Genomic DNA, 23483 nt, shown 5'->3' with positions numbered 1-23483 from the left:
AAAAAATCGTACTAATACCAGGGTTTATGAAATGTACAGTAGCATGGCAATGAGAACTCTCTATTCAACCCATGAAAAGTAACTTCATGAACATTTTGAAAGCTCACAATTGAGAACAGCTCATTATGTCTGATTTTATCCACAGCACAAGCGATCGATTGCTGTAAGTATTTCTGTAAGATATCTCTTCCTTGGTTGCATACTCCTTAAGAGTCTTATACCATAAACTGGGCTGACAATTCCGAGCATGATTTGACACTGAATACTTTCATCACACGTGCTATGTGCCAAACTGATGCGGCTAGAGCGCAAAGCAGCACGGCAGATGATACTGAGCCATGGCTTTGACTTCAGGGAAATCCACACTCATCACAAAAATAAAAGAGAAGGGAAACTCATATTTTGTGAGGCACTCCAAAACAGCAAATGACCTATATTTGTGATTTGACAGTTTTTACTCACCATTTACCGGCAAAAAAAATATGCTTCTGAAAATCTTCTGTTATCCCCCTCCCCCCCCCCCCCCCCAAAAAAAAAAAAAAAAAAAAATTCTTCTCTTTTTTTCTTTTTTTTTCCAACATCATTTGTCAGTCACCCTCTGAATGTTTTCTGCCCTTCAAAATCATATCTGGGTCCCTTTTCTTGATAAAGGTATACAATTATCGCTGGTTACAACAATCACAGTGAATCATGACTAGTTCTCTAACTACTGACATAGCTACAGTACTACAGATATTGTACAATGTCGATTGCAATTGCTATAAAAAGCTGTTTAATGAAATGACGTTATGGCTCTGCAGATTGAACGCACAAGTGTAATCGTAAGAGATTATAAGCAGCACTGAAAACAAAGAAAAGCTGGGGCTAGCCAATCAACACAATGTCGTCCCCAAATATGGCATGTGGACACAGTGTCCTTATTCTCACCGTCCAGCCCCTCCACACCGTCGAGCTGGGTCAGGAGTTGATTGACCACTCTGTCAGTAACCCCTGTGCTGTCATGACCTCTCCTGTGGGAAGAAATTGGATCAAAATATACAAATAAAACATAAAAATCTACTTGTAACACACTTATAACACAGCAATGTAATTTGGGAGGAGGCAGGGAAGACATAGAAAGACATAGTTTCTATGATTCACAACTCAGTCAAAACTGAACAAAAACAATTAAAAATGAACTAAAATAAAAGGTCAATAAAATTTTGCACTTCATGAATCTATTGTCTCATCAAAAGCAAAATAACAAAACAGAAAGAATGAATCACAACAGGAAGACATGTTGGATGACATGAGAAATTAATTCCTGTGTCAAGTTCAATCAATTTAGTGTGCAGTCAAAGTAACATGAAGGGGAAATTATTGTGTAATCCATCCGGATTTTTCTTCCCCTCAATCCCATCACCACAACTACCACTATCACCACCACCATCACTACCATCATCATATCAGCAAGCTCATTCTTACATTCATCCCATCATCACAACCATCACTACTACCATCATTACCACTATCACCACCACAACTACCATCATCATATCAGCAAGCTCATTCTTACATCCACCCCCCCCCCCCACCATCACAACCACCATCACTTGTCCACTTCCCTTCTCCCCAAAATCAACATCATCACCACCACCGCCATCACCAACATCCTCATCGTAACCACCATAAAAATCCTGTGCACCATCACCATCATAAGTCTCATCACATGCTAATCACTATCACTTCCACATAAAAGAACATCTAATCATCACATTCAGAGCTCAGAGGAAAGACCTCTCCTCTTTGATACTCACCTTGGTGCCAGGGAGTCGAATTCATCAAAAAACAGGATGCATGGCTTGGCACTCACTGCTCTCGTGAAGAGATCCCGCACGGCCTGCTCGCTGGCACCGATGTACTTACTCAGCAGCTCCGGTCCCTGCGAGACAGACATACAAATGATGCATTCCACATTAAAAATAATAATGAATAAAAAATCCTGTCCCTAGCGACAAAGAGGAGCGGGAAGACAACATGCATTTACATGAACAGTCTTGTATTTGCATCTGTTCCCTTTTGCCATTAACAACAGAGTACATAGCTTGACTGTAAAGTTGGCAGAGAGAGGGATCTCCTCATTTTACGTAAGAAGAAACACTAAACTGTTTCCTCTACAAAGATCTCTTGTGAATTCCTCTGTGCCGTATACAATTAAAAAATAAAATTGTATTTGCTTACTTTTCTATTTATCGAAATACAAAGTTGATATTACTATAATTGTATACGTTTTGTTGAAACTTGTGTGATTCAAAATTCCTTAAAATATTCTGTACTCATGTAAGTGTTATTAATATTACTTTGTATTACTTTATATAGAAATAAATAAAAAAATATTATATATATTTAAACTAATTTCACCAGTGAGTATACTTTCAATAAAAGAGCATATTAGTACCATGTACATATGCCTGAGTTAGGAAACACATTATACACTCGGAAGTTCATGAAACCACCAATCTTCCTATCATAAGATCTTAAAAAAAAAATTAAGCAAGAAAGGGATGCTTTATAATTAACTTCCCACACTCTACAAGTTACAGGAGTAGAAGGGAGAGCTATGACTAACTCACCTTGATGCTGATGAAGTTCAGACCACACTCTTTGGCTACAACGCTGCCCAAGAGGGTCTTGCCGGTGCCAGGGGGCCCGTAGAGGAGGAGGCCTGAGCGTAGACGCAGAGGGCAATTGGCAAACAGTTCAGGGTACTGTATGAGAGAGGGAAAAAAAAGCATACATACAAGGATGAAATATATATGTTTCAATTGCATCCAGACATTCTGTAGATATTTTGGTGCAAAGTAATCTCTACAGATACAGGGAGACGGCTTGCCAACACTCTGGGGACAAATCAACAAATATATTGTAAAACCAGAAACATTTGCGGGATGAAACTTTCGAGAATTGCTGCTGACGGCCTTTTTTGCCCCATGAAACTTTCATGAAATGCCACTGGAATTTAAAAGCATTGTGTGGACACAAAAAAAACTTTCAAGTGCATTTTACTTTTGTGTATCTTCGCTCCTCGCGAAATTTGTGAAAGTTTCACGCACACAAAAATTTCTGGTTGTACAGTACACTCATTTCAAACATTCACAGATGAATGGTTGACATCTTGGAATATATGGACTGATGGAGCATGGGAACACAATTTTCATCAGAACTGATGGCCTTATTCTTTAGAGGGGAATGAAAATTGGCAGAAAAGTTGACTTTGCATATTGCACTGCAGTAACAAAGACTTCGAAAAAAACAAAAAATAAGCACAAATTTGTGTACACTTGGACAATTATGTGGCTAATCATAACAGCTTGAATGTTGCAAGTCATCAAGGGCAAAGTTACCTTGAAATTAATTCCCTTTGTCATCTGACTCTGACCACGACATGTGCAATGATTCCAAGTTGTTTATCGCACGGAATTCATATTTCAGTTTCGTATTCAGTTTCATATTGCCTCAAGATTCGACCATTCCTACACTTTGCGCAGGAAGTATCCCGGAGATTACATCACCACACATCCTTGAAGACACAGGAAGTACACTTTACCACATCATGCCAATAGAAACCATATTAACAGTCTCTTGTGTACAACATTCTCACGTAAGGATTTATACACTGCCAAGCGAAGTCTCTGTTATATGTCCAATATATTTCCCACTTGCCTTGAAACATTTACCACAATAGCATTCCCGATGTGTGTCTTACTTCCCTCAAACAAACATTTGCTTATCTGATTTCTTTGATTTCCCAGATTTCATCTGAAACCACTTTCCCTTTGAGACGGATGTGGTTAACAATGTTGTTGTTCAGAATAGCTAGTCTTATGATCGGATGTATGATTCAGCTGACTATAAAAGCTGATGACACTGGTCAAAGTTGCAGTGATGCAATAGCCATACTTGTGTCTTTCATCAAATATTAATCGCATTCATTTCAGCCTAACAGAATCAACTGCACATACACATTTTTATTCTTGTTACAGTTTTAACCCTAACTTGGCCGCGCTATTTAGGTAGATCATAGAGCCGGGGGGGCCTCCCAGGCCCCCCCTCCAGATCTCGGCCGTCGACCGCGCGATCGCGACAAAAATTGGCACACACGTTGCCAATGATGTAATCTAAAGTACCACGAAGCTAAATTTTAAAAAAATTATCATTTATGCTAATTTATGCATAATGATGCATGAAATCAGACAATTTGGCATAAATCACTAAATAAAGCTCAAAATGGGCACATTTTTTGTATAAATATTCTTTTTAGTGTCCTGATCAAATATAAGACAAAAAAATTGTGCCATCAGAAAAAATTTCTTACATATTTTATTGTTTTTTGAATTTCTTATGTATTTCTTTGTTTTTCGACTTTATGTTTTTCATTGTTTTTTCAATGAAACTTGTCCGCGACATTGTTCCAAACAAGAAGATATATCATTCATTGATTTCAATTGATAAAACCCCAAAATAATCATGCTTTTATGAATTTGCCTGTAAGCACAGTTTGCATTGAAATTGTACACGAATTCACGTTTTTGAGCAACTTTTGGTCTGACATGCACGTACATATTTATGCGCAACTTCGGAAACCGCGCGCCCGGGCATCGCAAATTTGGTGTCAAAAGATGCGGGAGACTTGAAAGAAAAAAGTCATGAAATGTCGCGGTGATAGCTTTTCGCGTTAGCGATACATCGCGCGCAACGTCGAGGGGGGTCCCTCGGAGGCCCCCCCCCGGCCTAGTGAGGGTTAAAGGTATTCTTTGTTCATTGCAATTTGACAAGGCACTGCAGGATCCTGATGTGGTCTAAATCAAAGTCAATTCCAAAACATCACAGACACACGCACAAACAAACACTCATTCAAAACTTCAAACACACACACACACTTTTAGTTTTTGTCAATCTTTCATTTTTCTTTCTTTTTCACATAAACAATATAACAATTAGTTTATTACAAAATAATACAAGTTACAAAACGATACAAATAATACTACACACACACACACACACACATACACACCACATGCATTCATGTATGATGCAAGCCAAAAGAATTCACACTGCCAAATACACTCAGTCCTAGTATGGTTAATATGGAAGATGTTTGAAAATGCATCTTTTCAAATACACACACACACACACACACACACACACACATACCCACACAGACAAACACAGTTACTCCTAGTACATTTCAAATGAAAACTATTTGTACATACACACGCATACATACACAAGAATACCAAAACAGGCATTCCTAATAGGTGCTTTTAAAGGGGACCTCCGGATGATCTTCAAACTTTTACATTTAAACAACTATAAATCTGCTAAACTGAGTACAGAGTTTCAGAATTTATAGTGATTGGGATGAGGAATGAGAATGTTTTCAAAATTAATAACAAATTGCAATGAACAAAGATGATGACATGGCAGCCTCACCATAAGAATGCACAAGTTGGGGCTCACGGGAGCAGAACAAAAGAAGAAGGCATGCATAGATTCTTCACAGGTGAACTTGTTGAGCAAGTGGTATTGTAATGGAATTGCACTGCTACATTTCTGAAATATATGAGGCTCTGATGTCATCAACACTGTTCAGTGTAATTTGTTTAAGATTTTCAGTTTATTCGTTTCTCTGCTCAAGGACCACAACAAATTCCACGAATCTATACATGGAACTGTTGATTTATGTACTACATGATGTGAAATTATGAAAATCGTCCGGAATGTCCCTTTAATCAATGGCATACACACAACTAGAGAAGCACTCTGAATGCACAGACCTCTGCCAAGCAGCTCATTTCCACCACTGATCTCGTTCTTCCATAGAGATCAGTGATTTCCACCCATACATATGCATGCTGAAAATCGCCCGATTTCCCAATATAGAAGCCTTTGTTACATCATGAACCCTCAGCTGCAAGGCGCGCCTCGCCCTAGCAGAAACTAGAGTACGCACTTTAGTGCGCGTGTGAAAACCTCAACAAATGCACACCTCAAACTCCTAAGTTCATTGACCCCACCTGCCAAAACATCGAAAATCCTTCATAAAATCTATAAGAATTCCCAGATTGCTACCAAAATTTAATCATCTGTTCCTTGTGTCATCCTCAACCTTTCCCGTAAGTTTCATCCAAATCCGGTTGCAACTTTTTGAGTTATTTTGCACACAGACACACAAACAAATGCTGATGACAACATAACCTCCTCCCTTGGCAGAGGTAATAAACACACACAAATTCACACACAGATTATAAACTCACTTTGGTAGGAAGCTGCAGAGTCTCCACAAGGTCCTGCTTGACCTGCCCCAACCCTCCCACATCCTCCCATCCCAGCTCCCCCGCACTGTGCAATGGAACGTCCCTGAGGGCGGCCGGGGAGTAGTTGTTTAATGCAACCTCAAAGTCCTCTTGGCACAGGAGAATTTCCTTGGAGGGGGATTGACCATCTTGAGCTGAGGGGAATGGCAATAGTGATTTAATGAAATGGAGGTAGATGGTTCTGCACTCAACATAAATCTTCATATTTCTGCTCTTGAAATAGGAGCAGGGCTCTGTGTAACAAGGAGTATCATGTTCCTTTACTGCTTCAAATTAATGAATTCTTGTACCTTAGTAACTGGGAGTTATTGATTTTTAGTCAATCAGTAATTGTTAAAGTTTGTTTTATATTGAGGTAAGTGAATGACATACTGCCTGATATTCATCTCACAATCAACTTCATGTCTTTCCAAAGCCATTTTTTTTCTTTTTTGCAAGACACCCAAAATGAAAATGTAACAAAACTTTATAAGCTGTTTGTGACTGTTCTGTACTGGGTTGCTTGTTATTACAAATGTGTTCCTTCATAGCTGGTTAAATCCAGCTGGCTGTGAGAAAAGATAAAGCTAGTAGAGCATTCACAAATTAAGTTTTCACAGTGTAAGCTTTAAAAAACAAAACCTACACAAACAAACAAACAAAATAGAAATTTACTGCAGATGCCAGTATGTACACATGGAAAGAATTGTGTAGGACCCACACATTTACCTGCATCAGTTGTGACTGTAGTCTTTGTGAGTAAATAAAGGTTTTTTGAGTCTGTGCATGTGGGCAATATTTTAGCTCTCTTGCAAGTTCAAATGGAGATTTCATGAAGATTTCAAACACCTCACTGCTTCCACAATATCAAGATTTTGGCAGCACATACTATGGTAGAAGGTAACTGGTCCGCACCATAACAGCACATTCACTCACTCTACAGGACTAGTGAATGTCAAGAAAACTACAAACAACAAGAAAACAAAGCAAAGAGCGAACAATTTGCATGCTTTTATTGTCGCGCTGGTTTCATGTCTCGTGAAATGCACAAAAATGTCCACACCACAATTAGTTCCACTTTTACAGTAATGACAATGGCTGCGTTTATCTAACTTGAGAAAGAGAATCACGTTTCAAAACGCTTTTGAAACGGTGTTTGCAAACATGGTTTGAAACGCGATTCTCAGGGTGCCGTGTTTATCTAACCATCATACAATCGCGATTCGAGTGAAGTCATCGCACAGCTGCTTTGCGCCGTTTGACCCAGGAAGTAAAGGTCAACTGCATACCACCAAACATGCCTCATCTGTCACACACAAATAATGGGTAGAGAACATAACCTGAAACAGCTGGGATTGGACCTTGAGATACAAATGCGTTTCAAAATGGCATTGCGTTTATCTACTCACAGAACAGCGATCGTGGTCTCAAACGTGTTTCAAAACGCCCTTTGAAAGGCGTTTCAAAACGGCGTTTCCAAACGCATTTGAAAACATGGTTGCGTTTATCTAACCTCTGAAAATGCCTCAAACGCGTTTAGGATCGTGATTCTGCCTCGGAAATTTTGTAGATAAACGCAGCCTATGTCCAGTCACTTGAAAAATAATCTTAAGGTTCTGGAAGGAGACTAAAAAAATAAGGACACAAAAGAATTTTCTCAACTCACATGGTGTGACAGGCGCCGACCTCTGGCCCTGCGCGATCTCTCGTGCACTGCCCGCATGCACCGCTCGCTCTGTGATGGTCACGAGGTCGGCTGCCACGTACCCGTCCATCTGACCGGACAGCGCGTTGAGGTCAATCTGGTTCAAGGTCTGGAGGCTGACCTCCACTTTGGAGTGGATGACTGAGGACAGGATGGACACTCTGTCCATCTGGAAAACACAAACACAGAGATGCATTCCAATTTAAAATGTTCTAGTGTAATAGCCATGTCTTACAATCGACATGGCTTTTGATATGACATACCATTCCTTTGGAATCAACTCCCTGACAGTCTCAAACAATGCTCCAATCTTGATAATTTCAAGTCTAATCTTTCCACCTCACTATTTTGTAAACTTAGTGAATTTTGGTTGTTTTCCTTATGCATACTTTTTGACAGGTGTTTCAGTCTATACACTTTCTGTATTCATCAGTTTCACTTCTTTACAACACTTCCTCTCACACACAGCACTTTACATTGTATTTCTTTTGCACTTTACAGGAAAAACAAAACTGAATATTTGTGCAAGTTCGGAAATGACATGAAAACTAGTTGTGTTCAGCTGGCTTGTTACAAAGTCTGTCATGTGTGGATAATGTGCACCTAAAAGTATGCCTTATACACTCAGATACGTTGTACATAGTCAGCTCGGCCCTGTCACATAAAAAGATGCAATCAAACGTAAGTCCGAAAATAAAAAATAAGTCAGGTATCAGCCAATCAGAATAGAATATTCAGAGACCTATGTTTGATATCAGCTTTAATGCAACAGGGCCCAGAAGGTATTGGTTCAGATAAATTCATTCAGATGAATCCGTTCAAAAAAATTCTGTGCAGTGACAGGCAGCTTTCACAAATGACCACTATCACACTTTGCACAAACAAACAAATAACACAAACAAACAAACAAACAAACAAACAAACAGACAAACAAACAAACTATCAAAGCATCCTTGACTGACCTTGTCCAGCGGATTAATCTCGAGGCAGGCCTGGAAGAGATGGATGCCCCTGGAGGAGAGCAGGGACTGATGGATGGACTTCTTGGAGGAACAGGTAGCGATGACTCCGATGCGACTCTTTTCGCACACCTCGTTGGTCATCAGATCCTTCAGAACTGCAGGGGTGAAAGGTCAGGGAGAATTGTTTTCATGCACCGCATCTGACTTCATACAATGTACTGAAAAACCAGGAATGTTCGCATGCATATTAATTTTGTGATTTTTTTTCGTGAGAGCCAAGATTCGCAAAATTAAAAAGCACACAAAAATTCTTATCTACACTATATGCATTGAATTCCAGTGGCAATTCAAAAAAATTTGTGCCGCGAAAAAGGCTGTTGGCTCCAATTCGTGAAAATTTCATGCCGCAAAATTATCTTGCTTTACAGTATGCTATCCATGCACGTGCTACATAGATCACTGATCATTGCCCTTAAAGGAGACCTCCAGATGATTTTCAGATTTTTACATTTGAACAACTACAAAATTAGTTATACCAGGGAGGTGTAAGAAAAGGAGAGACAACTCCTGCTCTCCTTTGAAGGATGTGCGGCACCACCGAGAAGTTATACGCTTAACTACAGGTGGAAATCAGGTGCTTTGACAAAAGAGAGCATCAATAATTGGGACTAGTGCTCTCACATCTAGAAATACTTGCCCCTACTGCATTTCGCTCTGTCTCTTTCAATGTGATGGCAACAATGAATTTGTGTACCTTGAATTGGAGCAGCGAATCAAAATGCAGTGTAAAACTGACAATTTTAACAGCAAATAGTTTAAAAGCACGCTGGAGCACGCTTTAGTGGAGTACTTTATTTGAAAGATCAAAATATCCCAGATTAAAGGATAGAAAACTAACATGCAGAAATGTGCGCATTATAGAAAAATATTAGGTTTTTAAGAGGGCCTAATTTCTATTTCATTTCGATTTGCGCATTACAATGAAACTAGAAATACATGTTTATAATATTGAATTCTTTCCTAAACTACTTTTAATCAATTCGAGTATTTCATTTAAAATTTTACGGGGGAATAAAGCTTGTAATTCAACGAAAGGTGAAATGCGTTCTTCGTCTCCGAACTTCGTCTTGCAACTAGAGCGGTGCAGAGCATGACTTCAAAGCGTATAGTGGAATGCTAGACATACCATTGTAACGCTTTGAAACCAAACATGTATTTGCATGAATTACGAACGAGTTGTCTCTCCTTTTCTTACACCTCCCTGGTTATACTGAGGACAGAGTTTCAGAATTTATGATAATTGGGATGAAGAATAAGAATATTTTTGAAATTCATAACAAATTGCAATGAACAAGGATGATGACATGCCAGCCTCACCATAAGAATGCATGAGTTGGGGCTCAAGAACAAAAGAAGGTATGCATAGATTCCGTACAGGTGAACTTGTCAAGCAAGCGGTGTGTAATGGAATTACACTGCTACATTTCTGAAATATGTGACGATCCTACGTAATCAACACTGTTCAGTGTAATTTGTGTAAGATTTTTCAGAGCATTGGTTTCTCTGCTAAAGGACCAGAATAAACTCCAAAAATCTATACATGGAGCTGTCGATTTATGTAGTACATGATGTGAAATTATGAAATTATGAAATTATGAAATTATGAAATAATGAAAATCATCATCATCATTTGATGGGATAGTCCTAAAAATCATGCTTGGGTTATTAAAAGGGGTAGTGACTAATTAGTCTGTATGTGTCAATAGCAGTTCTATAAATGAGTAATGAAATAAGGCTGAAGCAGCACCAGTACCTTGAGCCAGGCGCTGATTGTAGACGGCTTCTGGACCCATTTCCTGCTCGGGCCCCAGTGGGGCTGCTGTCACATGATCCAAATCGTCCAATAGGACGATGGAGGGCTCCCTCCATGATGCTTCGTTAAACGCTTCCTCCCATATCTTCCGGATGGCATCAACTCCCTTTCCTGTATGCAACCAAGAGAAATGTGTAATATAAAGCATACTTTCTCGCATGCATCAAGACAGCAGTTGCTACGTCTAAAAGCAGTTGTTAAGTATAAATATAGATGACAATTTTGATATAGTTAAAGGTATTTTGCCACACACTCTAGGTACACAAGAGTTTAACACACATCTTAACTTTTATCAGACAAAGAGGGACAGAAAGCATAGCTCATAACATATGAAGGTGATATCTAGTTCACTCAATATAAGAAAGCGTTTTTCAATCAGCATCATAACATATGATTAACTATTTATGTGTTTGGAGTGCCAATTTGGTACAGAAAAACTCACAGTGTTGCACACACTGCCCAAAGTCTGCGGCACAGAATAGAAGAAGGTTTCACCTGGCTGTGGGATGACATGGAATTGCAAAAGAGGAAGAGCATTTCCAGCACCACACTAACCTTTCAGAGAATGACACTCCACGACCTTGATGAAGGCGAGCAGCGGCCACTCTGACGCCTCTTTGCAGACAGCCCTGGCCAGGGTGCTCTTCCCACTCCCCCGGGCCCCACACAGGAGCACGCCCCCGTGCCTCTGACCCGGGACTGAGGCGCACAGCTGGCGCCCCAGGGGCCGGGCGGTCAGGGAAGCTGTCAGGTGCTCCAGAGTCTCCTGACCAACTGCTGACATGATTCTTGAAATGAAAAAAAAAATAAAGAGTACAAGATTACTCAGATTGAGAAATGCATATAACAATGATATCATAAGAAATGAAAGTTTCATACTCAAAATTTTAGATTGAAGAAGTTATCATAATATGAACTAGCAGCACCCGTGGAAATCCACGGGTCTGAGGGGTTTTATTTTTTTTTTCTCATAATATGATTTTGCACATTTTTATTGAAGAAATAAAAAGAAAAGTCTTCTCATTCTTTCGTTAATTGTGCTGTCTTCTAAATGACCACCCTTCCCAGAAATTTTATAATACATTTTTGTAGTATATGACCGGCGATCCGGTCCATTGGTAGGGATCATTCCCGCCACTACTTGCTTTTATTATAGAACTCAGTTTCGAGGGGTTATTTGCACCCGTTGAAGTCCAACAGTTGTCTTGTTGCCCCTCACCCCTCCCCCCCCCCCCCCACGCACACACGCATTTCCACATCCGCAGGGCAAAAAACAAAAACATTCAGGGAAAAATTACCAAAAACGCAAATGAGATTCCCCGAAAGTTCTGCCCACAGGTTGTTCCCGTCAAAACGGGAAGATATTAACGCTATGACTTTGATTACCCCCTGCTCTTGCATCCACGCGGGCACCCGCGGGAATCCACGGCTGGTTTCAAGGCCTCGGTTTGTTTTTTTTTTTCATGTTTCTTTTCCCCACGTTATGAGAGAAAAATAAGATATTTTCGTCTTCATAATTTTGCTCCCTCCTTTTTGTTTTTAATCACCAAGACTTGGCTTGATATATCATATAGAACTACATCTGCTTAAGACTGTACATTATCATAATCAATATTAGGCCTACAATTATTGCTCCTATTATAGTTATTATTATATTATTATTATTATTATTATTATCCTTATTGTTATTATCATTATTATTGTTATTATTATTATTATCATTATTATTATTATTATTATTATTATTATTATTATCATTGTTATTATTTGGGGAGGGGGAGATCATAGTCATCAGGTTTAATAGGCACCCGTGGGAGTAGGGTCTCACGACCTCGTATTTTTTTTCTTTAATATTTTTCCCATGTTATGGAAGAAAGAAGAATATATACATCACTGCATTCGTCTTCATTTGCTCCCTCTTTTTTCTGTCACCAAAACTTGGTTTGATAGACCATAGAACCACACATTCTATTTCCACTTGCAATATATTTTAAAAATAGGCGGTCGGCAAAGCGAGGTTTTCCTCTACGTCCGCTCATCTTATGAATATGTATGATTACAGCAGCTCTGCAGTAAACGAATGGACACAGCTGCGCGTGTAATCTGATATGGAAGGGTACGATCGGCAAATATATTTAGCCGCGTCCTAAACAGTCTGCGTACAAATAATGACATCGGACTTGAGAGCAAACGGCGAGCAAACGGCGAGCAAACTAAATGACGTACCTGAGCTGCATATAGTATTCTGCAGTTGTGCAAAATACAATTATATAACAACGTTCGTTGTTTTCCTTTGGGGACGCCAATAATGGCGAACTGTACGTAAATGCCCTTGTAGTCCATATCACGCACACACAGATTCGTATAACCATCGTCAATACATTCAGTACACGTAACAGGCGGAGGCAAAGGTACATCACAGAACTATACACACAGTGTAGAGTGTGTAGAGTTCTGCGAGGTACATTGTGTGTGTGCGTGCGCGTCCGCCGGAAGATGTCAGAGATTTCGCTGCACCATCATCTTTAGTATCCCCCAGTGTCTCTGCAAGCTAAAAGATGGAAGATCGAGAAAGCAGGAGGCCAGCGCAGGTTCCGTGAATATTGAAACGCTCGGCTCTTTCGTCACGCACAAAAATGCATTATGCATGTTGCTAATTAATTTTTCTTTTTCGTCCTCGACGTCGACACGGAGGCGGAGAGGGGACGAAACCCGCGCCATTCGATGTAGGATACTCTCCTGCGGCCGACGGCACCGGTCGCAGCTGCCCGGAGCCGACGGCTCGGGAGGAGATAGACAAACCAGCAACGCCGAAATAAAACAGGAAATACATAAGGCCGCGACAACAACAACAACTTCGAGTATTATAGTATAGGAATCTTTTTTTCCCTGGTATTCATATCAAAAGTTTGCATACTTTTATCATTGTTTGTAAATGAATTTTGGAGATAGGTGCAGAAATTCCCCTGACAAAGAAAAAGAAGATCATGACTACGGAAGAATTAAATCCAAGCTCAAGACATTTTACTGATCTCAGAAACTCACCCCATCTCTCTCAATCTGTAACCCCTGACAACCGCATCCAGTTCATTCACATCCCGTGCAGGAAGTTGCCGTCTCCCATCATCGTTCGTCTTCTCCCTTTTGGGTGGTCTGGGGGTCACGTGCATCTTGGCATTCCGGATGACGAACGGGTGTAGCAGGTAGTATGGCTCAACCACAGACTCCTCCACTCCTTGATTCACGGATAGCAGGAACTCACCCGAAAATTCTGCATACCATGAGAAATCAGACACGCCACAAGAGAGGAAATCGCTTACAAATACCTGTAAGATGTGCATCACAAATATCATAGCAAGCATCGATGTAGCTAACCCAATGTCATTTCAAGAGAAAGGATGCAACTTGAAGATTCCAAAAGCCATATGTCTGATCTCTCATATCATACCAAAGATTTCAAATTATATGCTGCATTTTGATATTCTGTGTGATGGTCATGAGAGATACAGCCATTTTTGATGTCTTCACACAGAGCATTGTAAAATGGCTACCATTCACCCTACCTACACTTTACTTATACTTAAATGATTTCTTCAGCCTAGAAATCAACAAATTTCAATGTCGTCATTCAAACAAACATTCTACTTGATGCAATTCTCTTTATCTGACAAGACACTAAACTTCCAATGACATGTAAACGTTTTGTCAGCAGTATCAAAGAGCCCGATGCGAGAATGTCCTCTTTCTATCACTTCACTTCATTGCCTCCAGCACGCACGAATCCTACAATATCCACTGCCACATTAGCCACTCTGTTCATCTGTAAATAGTGCTGGGGTCAAAAGAATTTTGCTGTTGTTGTGGTGTTGGTGGTGGTGATGATTGTGGGTGTGGTGATATCGTGATGGTGATGGTGATGATGATGGAGGAGGTGATAGTGGTGTTTGTGTTGGTGGCGGTGGTGATATCGGTGGCGATGATGGTGATGATGACGATGATGGTGATGAAGGTGATGATGGCGGTGATGGCAGTGATGGTGGGGGGTAGTGGTGGTGGCAGTGACGATGGTGATGATGGTGATGATGATGGAAGTGATGATGATGGAAATGATGATGATGATGATGATGATGAAGATGATGGTGGTGATGGTGGTGATGATGGTGGTGGTAGTAGTGGCGGTGGTGATGGTGATGGTGGTGATAGTGGTGGTGACGACGGTAATGGTGATGGTGATGGTGACGGTGGTGATAGTGGTGGTGGTTGTGATGATGATGGTGATGATTGTGGTGGTGGTGGTGTTGGTGGTGATAGTGGTGGTGGTGGTGATGATGGTGATGATGGTGATGATGATGATGACGGCGATGACAGTGATGATGGTGGTGGCAGTGGTGATGGTGATGGTGGTGATAGTGGTGGTGATGATGGTAATGATGATGGTGATGATGATGGTAATAGTGGGGATAGTGGTGATGGCAGTGATGGTGGCGGTGGTGGTGGTGATAGTAGTGGAGGTGTTGGTGATGAATGTGATGACGATAATGATGATAGCGGTGGTGATGATGGTGATGATAATAATGGTGGTGATGGTGTTGGTGTTGGTGGTAGAGGAAGTATTGGTGATGGTGGTGATGACGATGGTGGTGATGATAGTGGCGGTATCTATACCACAACTCACCAGGTGTGATGGGAAAGCTGAGGAGGTTGCTGTATCGCATGATTGGTATTGGAGAAATCATGCAGCTGACACATGTCAGCCACTGAGAGAAGGCTCGGAGAATCCGTGTCTCATCCATGTTAACAGCCTGAAAGGAAATTACAATTGACATCAATTTTGAGGATATATGTATATGTCTACATGCATTTGCTCCAAGAAGAGCATTTGACATTTATAATATTAGGATATCACTGACATCAACATATCTGGCATCAACAGATTTGGCATCACAACATTAATAACACAACTACTGACCTTTAACTGCCAATTGATTTGTTCAAAAAAGGAATTACCCATCAAAATTCTGCACAACACTTCACATGAGAGCTTTACATGTAGACCTGGATAATAACTTTAGTGCTGTTCTCTTTTCCTTAAATGTGACCGAGCATCACAAAACGAACAAAAAGTCGCACGCACTGATTTTGTGTGAGGACTGAAAATAGGTGAAAAGGGTCAATTTGGTCAATCTTGACTTTTTTATAATTTCTGGAAGAGCAAGTCTTCTTCTACATTATGTAAAAACTTGGCATCATAAAATGTACAGGAAAGCGTGTTTTTTAGCAGTTTATCTATAACACTTTTTTAGAATAGTGTGATTAGGTGTGTCTTTAGAGTCCCCCTTTTATTTCTTTAAAAAACCCTTCACACACTCTTCACTTTCAACTGTAATAACTCTAGAAAGGATAATGCTACTGCTTTGGAAGTTGGAATTTATCATGGACAGAATGTGTTAATAGAACATGCTCAATTTCAGCTTAATCTGATAATCCCTTCATTGTGGTTAAACCGATTGTTTTCATCCTGTTTTTGTCCCATTCATTGCACAGTTAGCACGACTTGGTGAAGATTAAATGCTCAAATAGGCCCTGTGCTTCAGAGCCTCTTTTCTCAGTTCACACTTTTCTGAAGTGTCTGCTTTCTTTCCAATATTTAGATCCATTTGATATGAGTTATACATAATTTTAAAGCTTGAAGTCTGCTCTTTCAGAATCTGCTCTTAACTCAAAATCCATGTCTGCCGACTTTTCTGTGTTTTGTGGTGCAGGGTCACAAATATACTTTTCTCCAAAAACTTTCATGAAGTAAAGAATTTTCATGCAATCATACAATCATATGTAATCATATATTGGCAAAGTCCTTTACCATGCATTAGTAAAATCTTTGCACATTTTGTCAGTTGCCAAAGAGATTAGCTAAGTGAACATACAGCATTTATGACAATGACTGCACAGATTCCACTGATATCACAAACTAAGAGTTCCCTTTTGGAGGCTGTAGATGGCCTTACCAGGTCAAAGGCAGGAGACAAGGTCAGATCCTGGATGGGAAGGGGTGGATTGACAACCGGCTTGAGCTGGACCCGGGCGGAGAGCTCCAGTCCCATCTGTCTGCGCAAGAGGTTTGGGATCTGGATATACCACTCGGTGGGCTTCTCCTGGAAGACGGTGGAGGAGTAAGGGTTCCTGGAGTCCTTCTTGCAGTGGGACTTCAGCTCGTGGCAATGGACTATGATTCTGACGACACAAGATGTCAGTCCCTGCTGCTTCTCACTTTCTGCAGGGCTACTCGCATCACCCTCAGGGGGTTTCCCCTCGGTGTTTGCTCTGACACCAGTCCTGTTCCCGGCGCCCTGGGCAACCTCTCTCTTGGCCTCGGCCTCCTTCTTCGCCTCTTGAATCAGCTTCTTCTTGAGGTCCTCATTGATCTCTTTAGGGGATGGCTGCTTCGTCATCCTGGCAAGGAAGGTGACGTACTCCGATGAGGGTACGTTGTCATCGTCCATGTTGGCAGCGTACTGCCACAGGAACTTGGAGTCTCCCATTGAGCTGAGGTAGACAGTGGTGGGTTGCATGAGATGTGTCAACGAGTCGTCCGGGCTCATCACGGTGGAGCTATTCGAGGAGCCTCCTGCATCTCGAGGTTTTACCACGTGGGAGTTCAGGGACATCTGGCGGGTGAAGCGATTGCTGGTCTTTCGGTGCGTCGTCTCCGGAGATGCGCTCCGCTTCTGCAACATGTCGCTGGCCTCGCTGATGGAGCTGGACGACATATTGCGAGGTATTCCGGGTGCCTTCCGGCTCCTCCGGTGGTTGAACATGGGCTGGACCCGCGCCACGATGCGCACTTCCTTCCAGAACCTCGCTGCCATCTTGAGCCGGGCGTCTTCCTCGTTCGCGCAGTCCTCCCGGAGTCTCTTCACATCCTCCTCCTTGACGACAAGGGAAAGAAGCTTCCTCCACATCCTGTACGACCATGGAATGGCATCGTCCAGGACCAGGGGATCCACTTCCCAGGGCATGCTGGGAATGCTGCCGGCTTCCGCCTCACCGGTCACCTGACCCGTGTTGTGGCTCCACACGTGCTCAAAGCTGCTGGAGATGGAGTTCATCGAATCAAAGTCGCTGATGTAGCCTGACACAGAGGAGCTCCCGCTCCCGTCGGAAGATGAGCTGCAGGAACCGGAGTCTGACCGGGCTTTTGTCTGCAGCGCCCCCACACCTGGCCGGATGTCACCCCTGACGGGTGAAGCGGATCTGACTGAGGAGAGGCGATTCTTTGGTGTCACGATCATCTCTGTGTTCTGTTCCAGCCGCACACATGGTGCATCTGGTTCGATGGAAGCTGAAGGGGAATGATCATTAAAATATGATAGCATCACAGAAGAATAGCTCTTACAAGTGTACCTTATCTATGACAGTTTCCACATTTTAGGTTGTCCAACATGGTTTATTTGGCTCAAAAAAAAAATCTTCAACATAACACTTTGATTTAGGTACCAAATTTGCTGAATGTTTGATTAAAATTCAAAGTTGAAATTGAAGATTTCTTGCATATTATCCTACCTATCACTCTCAGGTACCACTGCATTTCTTATTTCACTATAATCCCCATATTTACAACACAACACTCTACCGTCTTTTACTGAAACTTGACAAAGGAAAAAATAACAACAACAAACCATTACACATGCAAATATAAAGAAAGTATGGTACATCATAATATTACCAAAGGTTAGGTATTTCTACAAAGACACATCTTCCAACAAATCTGTACCCAGCATCTGGTTAGATATGTTGCTAAATAGTGCACCACTGACTTTGGTAAGTCTTACCAACTTTGATGAATATGCACATCTTCTTGTCTATCCACACAGGAAGTACCTGCCCCGCCCACACAACTCTGACCTGATCCAATAAATGTGATTCTACATAAGAAGAATTCAGCTCCTGCAAGGAAAACAAAGGACATTCATAAACAAAATAAAATAATTCTCCTCAAAGGAAATGTATAATTCTGATGGACATGTCAAGAAAATCTATGCTGTTGTCATGACCAAAAAAAAAAAGTTTTAGTTCATGTCATCTCTCCCAAATGAAATGTGATGATTGATCCTATTTTAGTAATCACCAGACAGATGAAATCACAATGGAGAAGGCCAGGTGTTGAAAGAGAGAGGTTAGATTCAAACTGCTATTACGCTTCATGTTCAACAATAGAGTACCATGCGTTGGAAAAAACACACAAACAGAAGTTCCATTAAATTCAGACATTAAAAACTAAACAAAGTACAAAACTTTATGTTTTTGCCAAATAAATATGTTGGTCCACTGGCCTTTCCATTGTGCACCAATGAGAGAGAGTGTGACACATGTATTCTTTGGTTTCCAACAGATGAGACACCTTGCTTAGTTTGCAGCTTCTGAAGACGATGAAATCTGAATTGCTACTCATCGAGCATAAGCAGAACTTGACAGAGACACCTCAGTTTCGCAGTATAGTCACAGTTGGGTGATGATGCAAATGTATGTTTATACAAATTTCCAATCAACTGACTAAAGAAATAATTAAAATGGATATGATGATTACCTAATTGTAAACATACATCTAACAATCATACACATAAACAGACACAAAGAGTTCTCTTAGATAACACATTCATTAAGAGTTATGTGCAGCATACCAGTATTTCCCAGTCATCCACAGAGGCAGGTTCAACAGTCAACTTGTAGCAAGACCAAACTGAAGTTACAGGTTTCATCAGGACCTAACAAAAGAACAAACAAACAAACAAATTAACAAAAACAATAAACATTGGTATAATGCATATATGTGTCTGTAACCATCATGTGTGGTCTCAACCATGGACTTTACTGTGGCTTGGAGCAACACTTCTGACAACCAAATGGTTTAGAATCACAAGTAAAATGCTAAGGGTAAATTGGGGTTTGATGTAAATTCAAAATATATGTTGCAGAAATAAAAATGACAAATCTGAAAAGGTTTATTTCAGGTTCTAGGGTGTAGGTTGTTAGTATCTTTCACAATAAGCAACACGGAGGATACTATGCTAATCAAGTAAATTTGCAAATTTGTAGAGATTATATTCACTCACTCTAGCCAATGAGAGACTTTGAGTGACAGACAATGAGTGATGTAACTTAAAGGACAAGTTCACCTTCATAAACATAAGGATTGAGAGAAGGATTGAGAGAATGCAGCAATATTAGTAGAACACATCAGTGAATGTTTGAGGAAAATTGGACAATCGATGCAATAGTTATGAATTTTTAAAATTTTTGTGTTGGAACTGCTGGACGAGGAGACTACTACAGCTTGTGATGTCATATGAGTACAACAGTATAAAGAAAATGTAAAGAGAATTTAATATATTTTCATTTTTTTCGCATAATAAAAGAGCATTTGACTTGCCTCTTTTCAAAGGCAGGGGAAATAATATTACCCATAACATATGTCGGTAACGAGTCAAGGGAATGTGTACTTTTTTCAAAAGATGAAATTTTGTGAAATTCTCTTTATATTTTCCTTATATTGTTGTACGCATGTGACATCGTACACTGCAGTAGTCTTCTCATCCAGCGGTTACTGCACAAAAACTTCAAAAAATCATAACTTTTGAACGGATTGTACGATTTTCCTCAAACTTTCAATGATGTGATCTACTAATAATGCTACATTTTCTCAATCCTTATGTTTATGAAGGTGGACTTGTCCTTTAAAACACTTGTTTGGAAGACACAATGCATGTTCTCCAAAGTCCTATGCTATTCAGTTTAACATAGAAAAACCACAATAAAATCTTTACCAGTGTGCCTTATTTCAAACAGATAGACAAAAACGTTGACAAGATCAGTATCATAGACAATCAATCAGAAACTCAATATGACCAGGAGGAATCTTGTTACTTAGTCTCATTAATCATAGTAAACTCAAGATTTAAAAGAAAAAATGACAAGCCAGAATGAAAAAAATATATGTATAATTATATAATAATACTACTAATAATAAATACAGCATCTGTAATGCACCATCAATCTAGTGGCCTATTCTGAGGTGCAGAGGAACATACAGAGCAAATTATATACAGTTGTCCGTGTTAAAGTGAAAAGGAAAAGATAGAGATACGAATCGAAATATAAACAAATTTCTATGGAGTCTGCCGATCAGATCCTCGGTCGATTTGAGCATTCTAGAGAAGTGGGGTTGCAGTAATAAAAGCCTTTTCTCTGAGAGATATAGTTCTTTGGATTGTTCATTGTTCAATATTACAAGAGTGGAGATTTCTGACAGGAACATATTCGGAGACAAGGTTTTTTAAGTCCTGTGGAGCCAAACAATGTACTACTTTCCATGCATGGAGAAGAATTTCAATTTGTTTTCTATTAGATGCTGGTAGCCAGCGAAGACTCATAAGAACTGGGGTAGTGTTGGAAAAGCGAGACATTCCACTGGGGACCCATGCAGCAGAATTTCGAGGACAAAAATAAACACTAAAATTACCTCTTGTCCGTGTCTGAGACCAAGTTTGGCTCCCAGCAAGCCGTTTATCTGGATCGCGACATCGCCGTGGGATGCCCCTGGTGGGGAGCGGCTGACCTCTCCAGCCCAGCTCAGGTACCCCTTGCCGTTCTCCCCCCATTGGATCTCGAAGGTAGACACCTGTGAAGGCGGTTGATGGCAGTCACTTCGCTTTATGGTATATCTACCATTTATGAGCAACTAAACTTTACTAGTATAATTCCTAGGAAAACTGTAACATTATCAAAGTTACATCAAAATGACATTTTACCATCTCTCACTAGGAAATTGAAAAGGGCTCCTCACACTTTTTCTTCCTTTCTTTTTTGTATACTAAAATGTATAGCACATTGATTTAAAAGGAAAAGAACTTTAGGCAAGCTTCAAAAAAGAGGACAGAAAGGAACATGATTGAAAATAGACTGTCTCCAAAAAAAAAGAAAAAAAGAAAAAATGTTTCAATGTTTATACTAAAGATAATTTTATTCAATCCCTAATGCAATGATTTGATCTCTTTGCTAGGAATACATTGTTCTGCCTACCCCCTCCCCCATCAAAGCAAGAGAAAGAGAGACGGGAAGAGAGAAGACTCTAAATAAAGAAAGACTCATAATGACCAAACTATAAAAATGCACTTGCCTCTTTCCGTCTGTACTCGTGGGCCCATGAGCTGGGAAGACTCATAAAACAGTTCTTGGCAGAACCGAAGTCCACCGTTGCTATCTTCGTTGTGCCAAACATCTTTATCCCAGTCTGTCATGTACTGCATTTACACTGTCAGAGCATCATCATGTACCTACTGTAGATCATCCCTCACAGAACGGTCCCACAAGGACTGTGAGAATACATGCTCCAGTAATTGCTCTTCTCATCTCATGACGGGGTCTGGATGGTGAGGGTAACAACAGTAATGCAATGTCTTTATTATTCTTTTTTTAATTCATCAATACTTACTCTTTCTTTTGCACTTCAGTATTTTTCATAACATTACGGCTTATGGCATGCATGTGGCTGGATGGTAAAGACACACGCATGTGGCTGTATACACTGCCTAAAAACTTAAAATGATATAAACAAGTATAACAAAGTCTGACTCAATTGTTCATAATTTTGAAAGCTTTAATGAATGCCATACTATTACAAATGTTTAACAATTTTATCATAATGATATTATTATAGCACTTGCCTAGCCAAGGACAAACTAGGTCTAATGTACAAAAGGTACATTTAAAAACTAACAGTGCACTGAGTGACATTGCAGCCGATTACTATTTTTGCACGTGTCTATGGAGTATGGTAGCAGGACAAGATCTTCAGAGCTCTACCTGTCTAGACTGATAAAAATAATTTAATCTAACGTTCAACATCTCTGAAAACTCATCACAATGGCATATTTGTCATTAACCCATTGCCTTGACTGCTTACAATATCTGGCTAATGCTGTATGGGTATGGGTCCAAATCATCTTGAATGAAGCGCATTTACACAACAAAAACAACAACAACCGGTGAAAAACTCTAATACTAGAGTATATGTGTCAACACATCAACACTGCATAGAAACTGACCACCATCTATCTACGGCACTGCGCGTACAGAACGAAAATGTACGCATGGGACTATGTGCAATGGTGTTCCATTCTTCACTGGGCTACGCAACCAAGTGAAATGAGATGAAAACAAGTAAGTATTCACTCTAAATCACCTAAATTTACCTAATCGAATCACTTCTCTCGTGTATTATAACTACCTTTGCTGACTCGTTGTTAGATGTACAGTAACCTCTCGTAATAAATTTGACGGTTTTGACCGCAAAATTGTCATTACCCCGCTCTTTCATCCTTCGCCTCGTGCACACACATGACGTAATAATTTTGTTTGTCGGCCACTACAGATGTGCGGTCAAAAAAATTTCATACTAAACGAACTTGTAATGAAACTTATTTTCAAATTTTAAACAATTCAATTACCGACTCATTTAATTCATCTCAATTATGATGACAAGATTCCGAATAAAATTCAATTCAAATTCACCAAACAGTCCTTCAAAAGTAATATTGAAGGATTCAAATATA

The 23483-nt window shown here is 40.2% G+C and overlaps 1 protein-coding gene across 1 annotated transcript in view; it reads right to left on the bottom strand.

Moving 5' to 3' along the window:
* The window catches only part of LOC139742985 (peroxisomal ATPase PEX1-like), a 31270-nt gene that overhangs the window by 7030 nt on the left and 757 nt on the right, over positions 1-23483 (bottom strand). The window contains exons 2-16 of the mRNA XM_071653491.1: positions 22049-22294; positions 21392-21550; positions 19554-19637; positions 18705-18819; positions 16881-18214; positions 15551-15677; positions 13921-14146; positions 11431-11663; positions 10816-10986; positions 9003-9157; positions 8002-8209; positions 6297-6490; positions 2613-2747; positions 1797-1921; positions 928-1010 (exon numbers count right to left, since the gene is read on the bottom strand). Of these exons, the coding sequence (XP_071509592.1) occupies positions 928-1010; positions 1797-1921; positions 2613-2747; positions 6297-6490; positions 8002-8209; positions 9003-9157; positions 10816-10986; positions 11431-11663; positions 13921-14146; positions 15551-15677; positions 16881-18214; positions 18705-18819; positions 19554-19637; positions 21392-21550; positions 22049-22150 (3451 nt within the window). The 5' untranslated portion in view covers positions 22151-22294. The remainder of the gene's footprint in view (positions 1-927; positions 1011-1796; positions 1922-2612; positions 2748-6296; positions 6491-8001; positions 8210-9002; positions 9158-10815; positions 10987-11430; positions 11664-13920; positions 14147-15550; positions 15678-16880; positions 18215-18704; positions 18820-19553; positions 19638-21391; positions 21551-22048; positions 22295-23483) is intronic.

Source organism: Diadema antillarum, unplaced genomic scaffold (assembly GCF_040938485.1).
Source record: "Diadema antillarum isolate AM-2024a unplaced genomic scaffold, OU_Dant_1.0 seq00001041_RagTag, whole genome shotgun sequence".
NCBI classification, from domain to species: Eukaryota; Metazoa; Echinodermata; class Echinoidea; order Diadematoida; family Diadematidae; genus Diadema; species Diadema antillarum.
The sequence above is the reverse complement of the archived record's forward strand: the minus strand, read 5'-3'. Positions and strand labels throughout refer to the sequence as shown.